Source organism: Mustela lutreola, chromosome 1, assembly GCF_030435805.1.
Source record: "Mustela lutreola isolate mMusLut2 chromosome 1, mMusLut2.pri, whole genome shotgun sequence".
NCBI classification, from domain to species: Eukaryota; Metazoa; Chordata; class Mammalia; order Carnivora; family Mustelidae; genus Mustela; species Mustela lutreola.
In genome coordinates this window covers 118,976,103-118,993,467 of record NC_081290.1, presented here as the reverse complement: position 1 = coordinate 118,993,467, position 17,365 = coordinate 118,976,103, and the positions used below count along the sequence as shown (strand labels likewise).

General features: G+C 39.8%; 1 protein-coding gene across 1 annotated transcript in view; it reads left to right on the top strand.

The window, feature by feature from the left end:
- Positions 1-17,365, top strand: part of HERC3 (HECT and RLD domain containing E3 ubiquitin protein ligase 3) — a 124,383-nt gene that overhangs the window by 49,566 nt on the left and 57,452 nt on the right. The window contains exons 4-10 of the mRNA XM_059173049.1: positions 5,108-5,267; positions 9,860-9,936; positions 10,975-11,196; positions 12,160-12,251; positions 13,586-13,716; positions 14,484-14,644; positions 16,819-16,895. Of these exons, the coding sequence (XP_059029032.1) occupies positions 5,108-5,267; positions 9,860-9,936; positions 10,975-11,196; positions 12,160-12,251; positions 13,586-13,716; positions 14,484-14,644; positions 16,819-16,895 (920 nt within the window). The remainder of the gene's footprint in view (positions 1-5,107; positions 5,268-9,859; positions 9,937-10,974; positions 11,197-12,159; positions 12,252-13,585; positions 13,717-14,483; positions 14,645-16,818; positions 16,896-17,365) is intronic.

Below are 17,365 nucleotides of genomic sequence, written 5' to 3'. Positions count from 1 at the left end.
CAGAAGTCAAGTAGAAATCATCATAATAATGTAAGCCCACCTGACCTGCTGACTTGCTCTAAGCAGCACCCCGCATTTGCTCCCGTCTGCCTGATTATCTTGGCGCGTTCCAAGTTGAGAACATAGCTAAAGACTGTTAAAGACTTGAAAGGGTTGCTATGAGAGGATCAGAGAGAAAATATACTTTTTATCCTCAAAAAATGCCAAATATTTCTTCAGTGTGTTTAATTATTTTAATGTGTGGGTTGAGATTCTGTCATGATCTGCAAAATATAGCATAGAGTCTTGACAGAATGAACCAGAGAGACTGTGTGTGAAAATGTGCACTGTAGTCTGAGCGTGACTTCCCACTGGAGCAGGGGGGTGTTCAGGGAGAATTGTGGATGAAGCCTTCATTCCCACATTGGCCTGACCTAGGGAGTGGGTTCTACAAGAGGGATTATGATTTCACTGTAACAGATCCCCAGTCTGAATCTGATGAGCTTAATTTTCTGGCTAGAAGAAGCAAACAAGTTGCACTTGGTGCAGTCACCGGTTTGATTCTTCACGCATCTTTCCCTGATGGAATGTTGCCTTTGGGGCTGCAGGTCTTGTTGTGGCAGCAGGGGCTGGATATCCGTTTAGATGGCTAATACATGGTGGGGCGGGAACTGGTTTGTCTTAGGTTTGACCAGATCCGGAGTAAATGGTACTTGGAATCGAGATATGCCCTTTTTGAGGCTGTTGAGCTGTGGTAAACAAGATCAAAAGGAATGATACTGATAGGTTTTGAGGCAAGAAAATAGTGTCAGATTAGGTAGAGTGTCCTGCCAGACAGTGGAGAAACTTACTAGTATCACATCAGGCTGAATGTTAACATCCAGGCAGGAAAGGCTAATGGTTGGCATAGGAAGTCAGGTATTAGGGGACAGGCCTCAGTCATGGCTCACGTGTTAGGCCAGGTACCCAGGCCCAGAAGGCCGTAAAAGCTGCCCAAATCCTGGAACTGTGGTACAAGGTGGATATTTGATCAGAGAAGTAGAGTCTGAATCACCCGAGTTAGGAGTTTCTTACCTTATTCCAAAGTAAAGACAGGACTGTTCCTAGTGTGGGAGGCAAAGCTGAGTTGGGTTGTAGGGCCCAATAGTGAGTAGAGGTTAAAGAAGTAGGGCAATGGGAACTATAGGAGTTAGAGCATCTTTAGGAGATTTCTCAGACATGAGCATATTTTTGGTTGCTTAATTAAAAAAATTTGTTTTTGTTTCCAAGTAATAAATTTATACCAGCTATCTTTAGGTCAAACAGAAGCTCACTGCCTCCCCTGCAGTCTCTGTAGCAGAGACCATTTCTTTTTTCTTTGTTTTTTTTTTAATTTTTTATTTTTTATAAACATATATTTTTATCCCCAGGGGTACAGGTCTGTGAATCACCAGGTTTACACACTTCACAGCACTCACCAAAGCACATACCCTCCCCAATGTCCATAACCCCACCCCCTTCTCCCAACCCTCCTCCCCCTCAGAGACCATTTCTGTCAACAATTTTAGCTCTTTCTTTTAATATTTACCTTTTCTAAATGACATGCTTATAATGCTGTTTATTGATTTTTTTTCAATATTGGACATAGTGTAGAGATGCTGGGGAAGTTTAGCATTCCTTTATATTCTCCGCCTACTCTTTCCTCTTCCTCACCCTTAGATGCTCATCCTTTCGCCAATAATTGATTACTTAAATCAATTGACAATTAAGTTTTTGATTATGCAAATTATATTTATTTGGTTATTTTGGTTCTGTCTTCAATGATTGCTTTTATTTCCTATAAAACATCTTATTTGTTTTCTGGAGTTAAGTATCTTTTTTTTTTCTTTTGCATTGTAACTTCTGTATTTTCTGACAGAATTGTAAAAGTCGTAACAATATAAAACTCATCAGATTGTATTTCACTTTTCACCTTGGAAACATTCCTTCAACTTTGCCTCTCATGGACTTGCTACATAATAGCTGTTTTGGAAATGTTCTTCACCTCTTGTTATGTAAGATTTCTGTTTCTTGGATCCTGAATCTTCCTTTGTTTAGGAGGCATTATCTTATGGTAACTTTCTGAAAGAGGCAGCTTTGGAGGTAAAATATTTTGAGAGCTTTACATGCCTGAAAATTATTTTTTTTTTCCCTCTCTCCTCACATTTGATTCATGGTTAGTTAGGTATAGAATTCTCTGTTGGAAGTCATTTTCCTTCAGAATTGTGAAGGCATTGCTCCATTATCTTCTAGTTTTCAGTATTGCTTCTGAGAAATCTAATGCCATTCTGATTCCTGTTCTGTTGTGTATAAACTGTTTTCCTTTCTAGAAGCTTTTAAGAGTCTTTTTTGGTGTTCTAGAATTTCAGGATGAAGTCCTCTGAAGTAGGTCTTTCATCAGTCATTATTCCGAGTCCTTCATAGGTCCTATCAATGTGAAATTTAAGTCCTACTGAGAACATTTCTTGTGTTTCTTCTTTGAAATGTTTTACCTTGTGTTTTCCCCATTTTCTTTATGGAGTTCTTATTTTTCCATTATGGGACCTTTTGAAATAAACCTCTCATTTCTTTTTTCTTTTTTTTTTTAACCCTCTCTGTTTTGCTCTTTGCCTTTTTGTTCTATTTCTTGGAAAATTTCTTTAATTCTTTTTTTTTAATTTAAATTTTAATTAGTTAACATAAAGTACAATATTGGTTTCTGCAGTAGAAGTAGTGATTCATCACTTACATACAACACCCAGGGTTGATCACAACAAGTGCCCTCTTTAATATACATTCCCCACCCATGTCCCTCCATCAACCCTCAGTTGTCTGTTGTTAAGTCTCTTACGGTTTTTTCCCCTTCTCCTTTTCTCCCCCTTCCCATATCTTCATCTGTTTTCTTTCTTAAATTCCACATATGAGTGAGATTACATGGTATTTGTCTTTCTCTGACTGACTGACTTCACTTAGAATTATACACTCTAGTTTTATCCATATCATTGCAAATGGCAAGATTTCATTTTTTTTGAAGGCTGAGTAATACTCCATTGTATGTGTATACCACTTATTCTTTATCCATTTATCAGTTGATGGCCATCTCTCCAAAGTTTGGGTATTGTTGATAATGTTGTTGATGTTGATGATAATGTTAATGATGTTGATAAACATCAGGGTGCATGTAACCCTTCGAATCTATATTTTTGTATCCTTTGGGTAAATACCTATTAGTACAATTGCTGGATAATAGGGTAGCTCTCTTTTTAACTTTTTGAGGAAACTCCATACCGTTTTCCAGAGTTGGCTGCACCAGTTTCCATTCCCCCCAACAGTGCAATAGGGTTCCCCTTTCTCAGCATTTTCACCAACACCTGTTGTTTCCTGTGTTGTTAATTTTAGCCATTCTGACAGGTGGGAGGTGGTATCTCATCGTGGTTTTGATTTGTATTTCCCTGATGATGAGTGATGTTGAGCATCTTTTCATGTGTCTCTTAGCCATCTGGTTGAATTCTTTGGAAAAATATCTATTCACGTCTTCTGTCCATTTCTTAACTGGATTATTTGGTTTTGGGGTGTTGAGTTTGATAAGTCCTTTAGAGATTTTGGATACTAACCCCTTGTCAGCTATGTCCCTTACAAGTATCTTCTCCCGTTCTTATAGATGGCCTTTTAGTTTTGTTGATTATTTCCTTCATTGTGTAGACGGTTTTTTTAAAAAAAATATTTTATTTATTTATTTGTCAGAGAGAGAGAGAGAGGTCACAAATAGGCAGAGAGGCAGGCAGAGAGAGAGAGGGGGAAGCAGGCTCCTCGATGAGCAGAGAGCCTGATACGGGGCTCCATCTGAGGACCCTGAAATCATGACCTGAATCGAAGGCAGAGGCTTAACCCACTGAGCCACCCAGGCACCTCGTGCAGATCATTTTTATTTTGATGAAGTCCCAATAGTTCATTTTTGCTTTTGTTTCCTTTGCCCTTAGAGACATGTCTAATAAGAAGTTGCTCTGGCCAAGTTCAAAGTGGCTGCTGCCTGTGTTCTCCTCTAAGATTTTGGTGGTTTCCAGTCTCACATTTAAGCCTTTCTTCCATTTTGAATTTATTTTTGTTTTTGGTGTAAGGAAATGGTCCAGTTTTATTCTTTTGCTTGTTGCTATACAGTTTTCCCAAGACCATTTGTTGAACACTGTCTTTTTCTATCGTTGAACACTGTCTTTTTCTGTTTTGTTGAAGATTAGTTGATCATATAGTTGTGGGAATTTCTTCAATACTTATTTCCCGTTTTGCTTTTGAAGGGGTTTTGTCTTTAATTTGTGCTGCCATATTTTCATTTTCTAAGGCGATTTTGTTCCTCAAATGTTTGAATGGTCTTTATCTTCTATTTCTTTAACAACTTAATGTTTTTTTTCTGCTCCCAGCATGATCCTTATCTTCTGAGTTCATATTCTGTTTTTTTTTTTTCTCTTTCTCTTTCATGTTAACATTTTCCTCATATGTAATTAACCTTGCCAAAGCTTTATTTTTAAGAGTGTGGTTCTAAGACGTGAGTGGAGCTGTGTGAGGGCAAAGCTTGTTAACTCAGAGGAAGCTGGACATTTCCTTGGAGGACCCACAGATGTCAGTATCTGTGGATATTCTCTTTTGGGCTTTTTTCTTAGAGAAATTTTCCATTTTCTCTGCTCGGTATGAATGAGGCTGTGTTCTGGAATGTTGGGGAAAAAGGTATTTTCTGGATTAGGGAGGGAGGGCTCTGGGAAATGAGTCTTATTGTTCCTGGGCAGAATTTCACTCAGTCCCACTACTTTAAGTAATATGCCTCATTCTCACTCACCTCCAGGCCTCTCTGGTTCAGTATCTCCAAATTGTAAACCTTCAGGCTTCTCCCTGGAGAGAAGCACCAGTCCCATGGCAGAACATCTGAGATGTATGTGCTGCTATAGGCGTATATGCTACCCAGTGGAGTGAACTGATAACTTGTAGAAATGTATGAAATTTATCATCTCTATAAATACTCAGATTTAGTGGTTCTTTCTGAAAAACAAAACTGCCTAGAAGGATAATGCTGTGTAAGAAAATCTTGTGTGATTCCTGTTTCTAGGCTCTATATCTTCCTCCTTGGTTTGGTCTCTTTCAGAGCAAATTGGAGCTTTGGCAGATCAGCACATTGTCCATGTGGCATGTGGCGAGTCTCACAGTCTGGCCCTCAGTGACCGGGGCCAGCTGTTTTCTTGGGGCGCAGGGAGTGACGGTCAACTAGGACTCATGACAACTGAAGACTCGGTGGCAGTGCCCAGGTAAGAAGGTCACAGACAGGAATTTGAGTTTCCAGAAGTCAGTTTTATAAATACTCTTTCCTGCTGTTGCTTTGTGAGACTCTGCTTTGGTTCTGCTTTCTCTCTTTAATTGCTGGTTTTTTGTTGTTGTTAATTGTGTTTTTGGTGCCACTCCTGTGCCTTATACTTTATAGCACTTGTCACAAAAACTGTAATTATTTATAAAAGTGTCTGTCTCCAGTTAAAAAAATGTAAGTTGTTCAGGAATTGTACTTTATTTATTCCAGTAACCTACTTGTTAGCATAGTGTTTGGAATTCAGTAAATGTTTGAATAAAAAAAGCATCTTTTCTCCTGCTGTACTTACTAACCTTTAACTTAAAATTATAGACCTAAATCAATCACTCAATTAAGGACTCTAAACTCAAATCAAAAGGTTGACCCATTTTCTAATATTAGCCATCATGAGCATTACGAACAGCTAAAATACCAAATGTACAAAATTATTTTTTACGCAAAAATACTAATACAGTGTTTTTTTTTTTAAAGATTTTATTTATTTATTTGACAGAGATCACAAGTAGGTAGAGAGGCAGGCAGACAGAGAGAAGGAAGCAGACTCCCTACTGAACAGAGAGCCCAATGTGGGGCTCAATCCCAGGACCCTGAGACCATGACCTGAGCTGAAAGCAGAGGCTTAACCCACTGAGCCACCCAGGTGCCCCTAATACAGTGGTTTTAAGACTTTTAAATATTTACTTTATTTCCAGATATTAGGTGATTTAATAAAGTATCCAACAGGCACTTCACCACTAAGTAAATATTTGAAATACTGAAGTTACTTCCAGATGCTCTCCTTGGGGGATGGAGTCTAAGTTTGTGGAGGGTTCTTGGTGATCAGAGAGGCCACTCTCTTATTTCAATCACTTTTTTCCTGTTCTTTTAGATAACCAACATAGAGCACACCCCTACTGTCATACTTGCACATCTCTGTAACTGTTTATTTAATGACTATTTGTCATACAAAGCTGGGAACTTTTGATGACGAGACCTGGATTATGCATTTTTGCATCACCGTTGTTAAGGGTGTCCAGCACATTTATTGTTTGTTACAAGGCTGTGTAATAAGTGGCCTCTCCACCCCAGCCCAATTATTGTCCCCTTTAAAGGACAAAATACTTTTCTTCCTCTTCCTTTTCTGCCCTTCTTAGATTTTTGTCACTTTAATCAAAAGTTGTTTTAAGGAAAAGAGGAACATGGAGGTAAGCGTGATTTGACTCATTTCCTGACTTAGAACAGGTAATATCTTGGATTCATTTTTCCAAAAATTAGTTGAATTTTGGGGAAGAGAGAGAGAGAGTGGCAATAAGAAAAAAAAAAGGGTACTGTATATATTTTAATGAAATTATGTAAATATTAAGGAAAAGATTTATAGTGTAAATGACAAAAATATTTCACTTGTTGATGACCAGAGATTTAGAGATTTTTAATGGCATTTCATTTCTAAAAATGAAGTAGCCTGTGTTATAGTAGCAGTTTAATTTTCAATAGCCATGTCTAAATTATGGATGACTTTTGAGGCTTTGGTCTGTGTATAATTTTGTTATAACTTAATTGACATAAATTTCTTAATTCATACTCTAGTCTTGTAGAAAGGAACATAGCTTTGAAGTCAAACTGCCCTCACACTCTAATACTGGTACTATTATTAATTAGGTGAGTGACCTTGGGCAAATTCTTTTAACTTGTCTAAGCCCTGATTTCTTCAGTTGAAAGTGGAGTGTTGGGCGCCTGGGTGGCTCAGTGGGTTAAGCCATTGCCTTTGGCTCAGGTCATGATCTCAGGGTCCTGGGATCAGGTCTCGCATCGGGCTCTCTGCTCAGCAGAGGGCCTGCTTCCCTTCCCCTCTCTCTGCCTGCTTCTCTGCCTACTTGTGATCTCTGTCTGTCAAATAAGTAAGTAAAATCTTAAAAAAAAAAAAAAAGAAAGAAAGAAAGTGGAGTGTTGGGGGTGCCTGGGTGGCTCAGTGGGTTAAAGCCTCTGCCTTCGGCTCAGGTCATGATCCTAGGGTCCTGTGATCGAGCTCCGCATCGGGCTCTCTGCTCAGTGGAGAGCCTGCTTCCTCCTCCCTCTCTCTCTCTCTCTCTCTCTGCCTGCCTCTCTGCCTACTTATGATCTCTGTTAAATAAATAAATAAAATCTTAAAAAAAAAATCAGAAAGTGGAGTGTTGTATTGTGTACCTTATGTTGCTAGGAGGGAAGAATGAGATGCATAGGTAAAACACATCCCATGCTTGCACTCTTTACATATCCCTCCTCTCTACGCAAGGCTACAGTTTCCCTGTTTCTTGTTCTTTTGACCTGCTCTCTTTCTATAACCAATTATGACATTTGTGACAAGGCTAGCAGTCAACCCATAAAGGGAGAATTATGGGGAATTTGAGTGAAAACTGGCCAGGAGAAAAAGGGCTGTTACTGCATGAAATTTCTGAAACATAGGTCCCCTAGGCAGTAGTGCATTTTCCAGTTTTAAAAAGGAGTTGGGTTCTACAGACTATTGGCAACTGTATAACTTGAATGAATGTCCAGGGAATTATTCAGAGAGGCAAAAAATCCAATCCCAAAAGGTCACCTACTATATGATTTTATTTATATAACATTTTTGAAATGACAGAATTTAAGAAATGGTGGGTGAATTAGTGGTTGTCGGAGGCTAAGGGTAGGGGAGGGGAGTAGTGGTCTAAGAGTTTAGCAGGAGGAATCCTTACGGTGTTCAGCTGCTCAATACCTTGACTGTGGTGGTGGATACATGAACCTACACAGATGGTAAAATTAATACACAGAATTGAGTACGAATAAAACTGGAGAAGTGTGGAAAAGATTTGTAGATTGTATTAATGTTAGTATCCTGGTTATGATCTTATTATTCTAGTCTGAGAAAATGTCACCACTGGGGAAAACTGGGCAAAGTGTAAAAGAGCTCTCTCTGTATTATTTCCTACAACTGCATGTGAGTCAATAAAAAATAGTTGGGTTCTATTAGATACTAAATTTGTATGTGAGTTCTGTTTCATAAGCTTTTTGTATGTGAGAAAAGGAAACAGTGACAAAAGTAATACCTGCTTGTCACTCAAAATAATCTACTCCCACACTGGCCTCTGTCTTCTAAGATGCCCCTCTCCCGAGAGGACGGCCATCTGGCTCTTCTGTTCCCACGGCATAGACTTAATGAAGAGGATGGTGGCAGCTTGCAGGCTATTACATTAGAGAGCAGGAGATATTCCCAGGTGCCCAAGTCTGTGGGCCAGCACCGAGCATCGTTACGTGGACTTTTTTGTTTGTTTTTTCCACAACCCTGTGAAATAAGTGCTTTTCTTGTCCGTGTCTTTCACATGAGCAAGCAGAGGAGCAGGATTTGAAAAGGACTCTACGATCTTCCTCTTACCATCCTAGGGAATTTGGGTTTGGTCCTTATTTTTTAAAAATTGTGATAAAAAAATTGTGGTAAAATACACATCACATGGGATTTTGCATCTTACCCATTTTTAAATGCATAGTTCAGTAGTATTAAGTCTATTTATGTAGTTGTGTAAACAATATCCAGAAATTGCAAAAATTTATCTTGTAAAAGTTAGTCGGTACCCCTTAAATAATAGCTCCCCATTTCTCCTCTCCCTGCCACTGGCAAGCAGCGTCAAACTTGATTTGTATGAATCTGACTATTCTGGGTATCTTTCATAAGTGCACTCATAAAGTATTTGCCCTTTTTTTTTTTTAAGATTTTATTTATTTATTTGACAGACAGAGATCACAAGTGGGCAGAGAGATAGGCAGAGAGAGAGGAAGGGAAGCAGGCTCCCTGCTGAGCAGAGCCTGATGCTGGCTCCATCCCAGGACCAGGACTGGGAGATCATGACCTGAGCTGAAGGCAGAGGCTTTAACTCACTGAGCCACCCAGGCACCCAGTATTTGCCTTTTTGTTACTGGGTTATATCACCTAGCATAATGTTCTTGAGTTTCACCCATATTGCAGCATATGCAGAATTTCCGTTCTTTTGAGGGTTGATTTAACATTCCCTTGTATGAATACAGCACATTTTGTTTTTCCATTCATCTGTTAATGGACACTTTAGTTGCTTCTACCTTTTGGGCACTGTGAATAATGCTATTCTGAACATGGGTGTACAGATATCTTTTTGGGACCCTGCTTTCAGTTCTTTTAGATGTATTCATGGAAGTGGGATTGCTGGATCATTGCATTGCCCTCATTTTGAAAACCACATAGACAGCAGCCACATTCCTAGGGATCTCTCTTTTATAGCTTATTCCACATTTCCCTCGACTGGAGAGGACAAGGTTGGAATTAACAAGAGTGTGGTAATGGGATTAAGTGCAGATGTGTTTTTTTGTCTTGTTTTTTGTTTGTTTTGTTTGTTTGTAACTGCCTAGGAGGTAGGAAGTTAGTGAAAGATCTAATAGAATTATTTCATGTAAGATTATGCATTTAATTTTAAAAAGTCTTTTAGGAAGGGTGTTATTTATTACCACTGTTGGGAATATTTCTCGTCACTGTTTGTGAATGCCTTCTTAAGAAGAAAGCCTTTTCTGTTTTAGGTTAATACAGAAGCTGAACCAGCAGACGATATTACAAGTTTCCTGTGGCAACTGGCATTGCTTGGCTCTTGCAGCTGGTAATATAACATTGAAATACATGCTAATGTTATGTTAATTTGGGAACCATTTCTCTTTGCATTTGTGTGTGATGTTATCTAACTGGACCCCTTTAACACACTGGTCCTGTTGGACAGTGGTGTTTCTCAGACAGCCTTTGTGCAGCTCATACCTTTTTTGGGGTGTGGACAGTGAAGGAGGTGTTCATCATTGCTCTCTCAGGGAAGGATGAGAAGGAGGCAGGACTGAACCTCAGTGTTCTTGAACATATGGAAGATTGGTTTTTCTTAGCTTTAGTCACTCTCAAGCTCCCAAATAAGTGAAAAGGAGGGAGGGAGTTAGGGAAATCTAAGTTCACAAATAATACTGTATTCCATGTTAGAATAAATTTGATGGGAACTCTGTACCAACATGCCATGCTTGATGCTCTGTGAGAGAGTCCAGCTCGAAGCCTGGACCTCCTAGTCCTGGGGTTCATGATCTTGGTGTGGTTAGAATTAGTTCAGTGCCCTTAGTGGATCTAAGCCCGGTAACTGGCCTAGTCATAACTAAATTGGCTTACACATTTAATTTTTTCTTTTCTTTATATAAATGTTAATAGCCTTTGAAGGGCAGTAAGATTCAATTTATCTCTCTGTTGTAATGACAAATGGGAGTTTGGGTTTGGCAGTCTTTTTTTTTTTTTTTTTAAGATTTTATTTATTTATTTGACAGAGAGAGAGATCACAAGTAGGCAGAGAGGTAGGCAGAGAGAGAGGAGGAAGCAGGCTCCCTGCTGAGCAGAAAGCCTGACGAGGGGCTCCATCCCAGAACCCCAAGATCATGACCTGAGTTGAAGGTAGAGGCTTAACCCTCTGAGCCACCCAGGTGCCCCAGGTTTTGGCAGTCTTCATAGCTTGAAGTGTCTCTGTCCCTTGCTCTCAGGAGGGTTTGGTAGGTTGAAGGGGAGCAACTAACAAATGATTCTCCTGGGCCACTAAGTTGTTCTTACGAGGTTATTTTTGTGAAAGGAACTTGTATCCTGTCTGGTAACACCAGTCACCCTGTCTTTATTTCAGATGGTCAGTTCTTCACATGGGGAAAGAACAGCCACGGGCAGCTGGGCCTGGGAAAGGAGTTCCCCTCCCAAGCCAGCCCACAGAGGGTGAGGTCCCTGGAGGGCATACCCCTGGCTCAGGTGGCTGCAGGAGGAGCTCACAGCTTTGCCCTGTCTCTCTCAGGAGCAGTTTTTGGCTGGGGGATGAACAATGCAGGGCAGCTAGGGCTCAGTGATGAAGAAGGTAAGTAAAGTCTTTGTATGTATCTCTTTAGTTCAAAAACACTTTAATCTGTTTAACACATTCTTCTTGAGAATCTTCTGTGCGCTGGCCCCATGTTAGGTTCTAAGGGTGCAGGAGTGAACAGAACAGATGATACGCTTGACTTTGTGGAGACTGCACGCTGGTGGGTGGAAGTATAGTACGTCAGATGTGTTTGAGAGGATGGTGTCCTGTTTTATATAAGGTTTTCAGAGAAGGCCTTTTTGATACGATGTTTGAGCAGAGCCCAAAGGAGGTCAGGAGGGAGAAAGGGGACATGTAGCTATCTGGGCAAAGAACGTTTCAGTCACAGGGAGTGGGGTGTGTGGAGTCTGTACTGTGGGAAGATAGGTGGCGTGTTCAAGAGGGGAATGAGTGAGGGGAAGAACAGCAGAGCTGCTCAGAGAGGTAGTATAGGCACGATGATGTGGGGCCATGGAAGGCAAAGGAAGAAGTTTGGCTTCCGTCAGTGAAAGGGGAAGACAGTCAATATTTTGAGGAGAAGACGGATCCAGTTTAACTTTGGCGAGCGCAGGCCCCAGGGAAGCTGGAAGACCAGTTCGGAGGCAGTGGGAATGAAGTTGGTTATGAATATACTGTGAAGGGGGTGGTCAGTTGGTTTTGCTCATCGTTGGGTATGTGGTTGAAGGGAAGAGAGGAAAAGTGGGAGGATGAAGTTGCCATTTATGGAATGAGGGAAACTCTGTGTGTGTGTGTGTGTTGGGGGCTGGCGAGTGGACAGCGTTGGGTGGTGTGGGGATACCATGCATTAGGTTTTAGATGTGTTCAGAATGAGGTGTACATTAGATACTCCAGTGGATGTGCAGGCAGGAAGCTGCGTATGTGTCAGGGATCCAGGAGGACTCAAAAGTCACGCTAAGATAGTTGTGTACGTTTCATCTCAAAACTAATGGGAGTGACGTTCTGATTTTTCTCTTATTGTAGATCGAGAGTCTCCTTGCCATGTGAAACTCTTACGAACGCAGAAAGTCGTCTATATTAGTTGTGGAGAAGAACACACAGCAGTCCTTACAAAGGTAAGGGACTCAGAGTGTTTGGGTTTGTTCTGTGATGGTTTGGTGTTGGGTATGGCAGAGATGAGGATTGTTACTCGATTAGTTTTGATAGTATCTTTTAGAGTAGTGATGGTGTTTAAAAACAGTTCAGTATAAATAACCTTGAAGTATAGTATATGGCAACATTCTGTGTTCCTCTAAAACCATTTAAATATGTGAAAAATAGGGGCGCCTGGGTGGCTCAGTGGGTTAAGCCGCTGCCTTCGGCTCAGGTCATGATCTCAGGGTCCTGGGATCGAGTCCCGCATCGGGCTCTCTGCTCAGCAGGGAGCCTGCTTCCTCCTCTCTCTCTCTGCCTGCCTCTCTGCCTACTTGTGATTTCTCTCTGTCAAATAAATAAATAAAATCTTTAAAAATAAATAAATAAATAAATAAATAAATATGTGAAAAATACAGAGCAATGTACTTCATGTCTTAAAATTATCAACCTCTTTTTTCTAAAACTATCACATGCAGAGAGAACGAAAATGTATTTTTATGTTGAACAAATACTGTTAAAGATTCACTTTAGTAAAATGTCTTAACATTTCTTCAAGCACAGCTGTTAAAGAGTAGCTAACTGTGGTGAGTGCTGTGAAGTGTGTAAACCTGGCGATTCACAGACCTGTACCCCTGGGGCTAAAAATACATTATATGTTTATAAAAAAATAAAAAAAATTTTTAAAAAGTAGCTACCTATTGAGAGTAGAAGGGGGGTGGGGTTATGGACATTGGGGGAGGGTATGTGCTATGGTGAGTGCTGTGAAGTGTGTAAACCTGGTGATTCACATACCTGTACCGCAGGGGATAAAAATATATTATATGTTTATAAAAAATAAAAATTATTTTAAAAAAAGGTAAATGATATCTTAAACAGTGATCATTGAAAAAAATTTTAGAATAAATTCATTTGTAAAGGAAAAAAAAAAGTAGCTAACTTACCAATGGGTTGTGGAGCATTTAATTTCTTATATATGAGTGATTGTGCAAAGTCATCTCATTTCACCTATCTCTGTTTCCCCTCATTTTGTTTTGCTTCCTAGCACATCATTGTGCTTTGGAAATTTGCAGATGGCACATGGTCCCTTGAGCAGTGCTGTCTTTGGTCCATAAAGATATAGTTCTTAATATCTTTTTTTTTTTAATTACTTTTCTACTTAATGAACATTGCAAAGAAGGCATTTTGGTGAATGATCAAGTGAGTGTTGTGTTCTTGTACACACTGTTGTGATATGAATCTTGTGTACAGAGGCTTTTCAAGGGGTGTACTCAAAACTCAGATACAATGTAGTCATGTCATGTTTTTCCCTTGTTAGAGTGGAGGTGTATTTACCTTTGGTGCGGGTTCCTGTGGACAACTTGGACATGATTCCATGAATGATGAGGTTAATCCAAGAAGAGTTCTGGAGCTGATGGGCAGTGAAGTAACACAGATTGCTTGTGGCAGGTGAGTGCCCTGAAGAGTTTCCTAGTGTCTGTTAAGACCTTGAAATGAATCTTGTCTTTGTAATGACAGAGCATGTGGTTAGACTTAATCATTAACATTTTTTTTTTAAGATTTTATTTATCTAAGAGAAAGAGAGAGAGCAGGGGGAGGGGCAGAAGGAGAAGCAGACTCTCTGCTGAGCCTGAAGCCTGGAGCCAGGATATAGGGCTCAATGCCAGGACCGCTGGTATCATGACCTAAGCTGAAGGCCAAGGCTTAACTGACCAAGCCTCCCAGGCACCCCTCTGACTACCAGCATTTTAAGAGATCTTGGCTGCGTACACAGCTACAGTGAAATTTGGAGAAAGTCCTATCCGAGTAGAGTATGGCAAAGACAGGTTTTAGATGAGGGGAGCAGGATGGGGACATGAGACTTATTTTGGGATAAAGACTAGCAGGGAAGAAGACATGAAGAAAGGAAAGTGAGAGAGCCGCAAAGAACTTCTTGGAAATTTTGCCTGGTGTACCCTGCTTCTTCCCTGTCATCTCGAAGGCCTGATGCAGCTGGTCATTCAGCCTTTTCCAAGTGCTGCCATCTTCCTCATTGCTTAGAGTCTCAGAGATAATGGAGAGCCAGCCACTGCAATAACAGTCAGAAGTCAGTGTGGGGCATTTCTAGGGGGTACCCAGAGACAGTGCTGTGCTCGTGTGGGGGTGCTGAAAGTCAGTCTCAGTGTATATCACTAGCAGTAGAAACTATGCTGATATATGAATTTATTTTTCCCCAGACAACACACCCTAGCCTTCGTGCCTTCTTCTGGACTCATCTATGCATTTGGTTGTGGAGCAAGAGGTCAATTAGGAACAGGGCACACTTGTAACGTTAAGTGCCCATCCCCTGTGAAAGGGTACTGGGCCGCTCATAGTGGCCAGCTTTCAGCCAGAGCCGGTAAGAGCGATTTTCATTGGAATGTAATGTTATTTTAAATTATAACAAAATATTGTTTATAGAGCACATATCTATATATGACCTTGGAGTCTTTTGGAGGAAATGAGTATGAGAGCTTTTTTTTTTTTTTTTTTTTTTAACATTAATCAACAGTTATTTGAGTAGTTACTATGCATGAGGGTCTATAATTGAGATACTAGAGATCTCAGTTGAGAGTAAGCAAAAAAAAAAAATCACGTTATTTTGGCCCTAGGGACCTTGGTAGTGGTGTATAAATTTTATTTGTTATTATTGCTGTTAATAAAAGTTAATGTTTATGTAACCAAGCTCTATTACTTACTTATGCTAAGCACTGAAAACAACCTTAAGAATTCGTGGTTATTATTTCATGTTGTAGATGGGGAAATTGAGTCTTAAGGAGGTTAAGTAACTTGTCAACATCACAGAGATTTTGGGGGCAGGAATTAAAACTAGGTCTGCCTCACTCTAGAGCCTGTCCTCAATGCTTATGCTGTTAGTTTCCTTTTGCTTTTGCTATTCTGATCATAATATGACATGATTTCTTTTTATGCCATTGTTTTCTTCTCTTAAAAAAAAATAGTTAAATAACACAGCGTTCATTTCATTGGAAATCAAAGTAAGTCAGTCACTCAGTATGAATGACTTGAAATAATGAATCCAGCAGCTGACAAGAAGCTGGAGAGTCATTAAAAAGAAGTGTGATTTAATAATAACTTGATTTTGAAGACTATAAAGTGACTTATGCCTTGATTAGGATTTTTTTTAAACAATAACTACCATAAGTTTCCTACTAGATTATAAGAAACTTATGTGCAGGGGACTGAGTCTTCTTTGTAAAACCTGGGTACAGCACAAGGCCTGGCACAGACTTCTCAGTCAAGAAAGATTTATGGAATGAATATATGAGCATATAAAAATGCAGTGGAACTCAAAATACAAAATAAATAAGATTTGGTTTTGATGATGTTCCCCAAAGTGAAAGAATGGCTAGGTGTCCTCTGCCGTTTGAGAATTTCTTTTACACCAAGGCGTTGTAGACATGCTGGGAATGCATGTATTTAAGAAAAAAAAAGCAATTTCATAAACTTAGCTGTTGTATAGGTTAATTTGAAATCACAACTTTTTGAAGTTTGATTAGAACCTAACTTGTGTGATCATAAATTTGTGTTTGGATGCCTGCCAAAATGATTTTATAACGTAAGTAGATAAATTTCAATTCATCATGTAAAGGCTGTGGTTTTAGGACCCTTCATGGGAGTGTGGGAGCACAGAGGAGGGCATCTAGGAGTATTCCGGTTAGAGGAAGTTTGAGCTGTGTCTTAAAGCCTGATTTGGAGTTAGCCAGGTAGAGGACTGTGAGAGAGCGAGCAGTAGTGAGTAGCACAGAAGCACCATGGCCGCCGCGCTGTAGGAGGCACCATGGTAGAAAGTACAGTTTGCATTGAGAGTGGTGGAAGGAAAAGATGTAGAGACAGGGGATAGTGCGGTATATTGGGAATGAAAGCAATGTTGGCGGTGTTGGAGGGTCACCGTGGATGGGAGATAAAGCAGAGAGTAGGAAACGGAGGTCCTTGGAGGACAAGCGTCATCCTGGAGGGGCTGGAGAACAGCACACTCAGACAGTGTTACTGTTGATATCAGTGACTTTTATTTATTCATTTTTAAAGATTTTATTTATTCATTTGACAGAGAGAGACAGCGAGAGAGGAAACACAAGCAGGGAGAGTGGGAGAGGGAGAAGCACGCTTCTGGCCGAGAGGGAGCCCTATGCAGAGCTGGATCCCAGGATCCTGGGATCATGACCTGAGCTGAAGGCAGAAGCTTAACGACTGAGCCACCCAGGCTCCTCTAGTGACCGTTTTAAACTGCACATCAGTGGCTGGAAAGATTAGAATGAAAAATGGAAACAACATCCTAGCTTGCTGTTGGGGAGGGGCTAGGGGGAGAGTTGGAGGGGAGAATACCATTTTGTACATTTATTTTTAATTGAAGTAGAAACAGTTTTGGGCACAGAGCCAGGAGAGGTTTCTTCCTTGACATAAATAAAATGGATAGGAAAGCAGTCTGAAGCATATTTTGGAGTATTAGGAAAGGGGATCAAGGAAAAAGCTTAATTACTGAAAAATATGCTCTTGAAAAAATTTTTTTGACAGATCGCTTTAAATACCATATTGTTAAACAAATCTTCTCTGGAGGAGACCAAACTTTTGTACTTTGCTCCAAATATGAGGTAAAAAATTCTTTCAACTATTATTTTGGGGGTGGAGTAATGGTGAACCAGTATTTATTTTAATAAATAATTACATGAGAGCAATATTACTCTTTGTTTCTACCAATTTTATCTTATTAAGGTAAGCCAACTGATCTTGAAGATGTTCTCTCCATTTTGCTTCCTTGAAGTGCCAGTAATTTTCCTGGTATTTTAATCATAGAGTTCTAATTTATAATTTAAAATCATTTGTTTATGTCTACATTTGTTCCAAAAGATATTTAAGGAGGCCTAGAGAATTCATACTTTGGCATTATTTGACTTTCCCTTTCTTCCCTATTAGGTAGCAACAAATGATGGGTACTTGAGAACTTAGTGGGTTTGTTTGATGTGATTGAGTATATGCTAAATATAAAAGAGATGATGCAATATTCAGATATCCTTTATTATTTATCATCTGCTCATAACACCACACTAAAATTTCACATTGT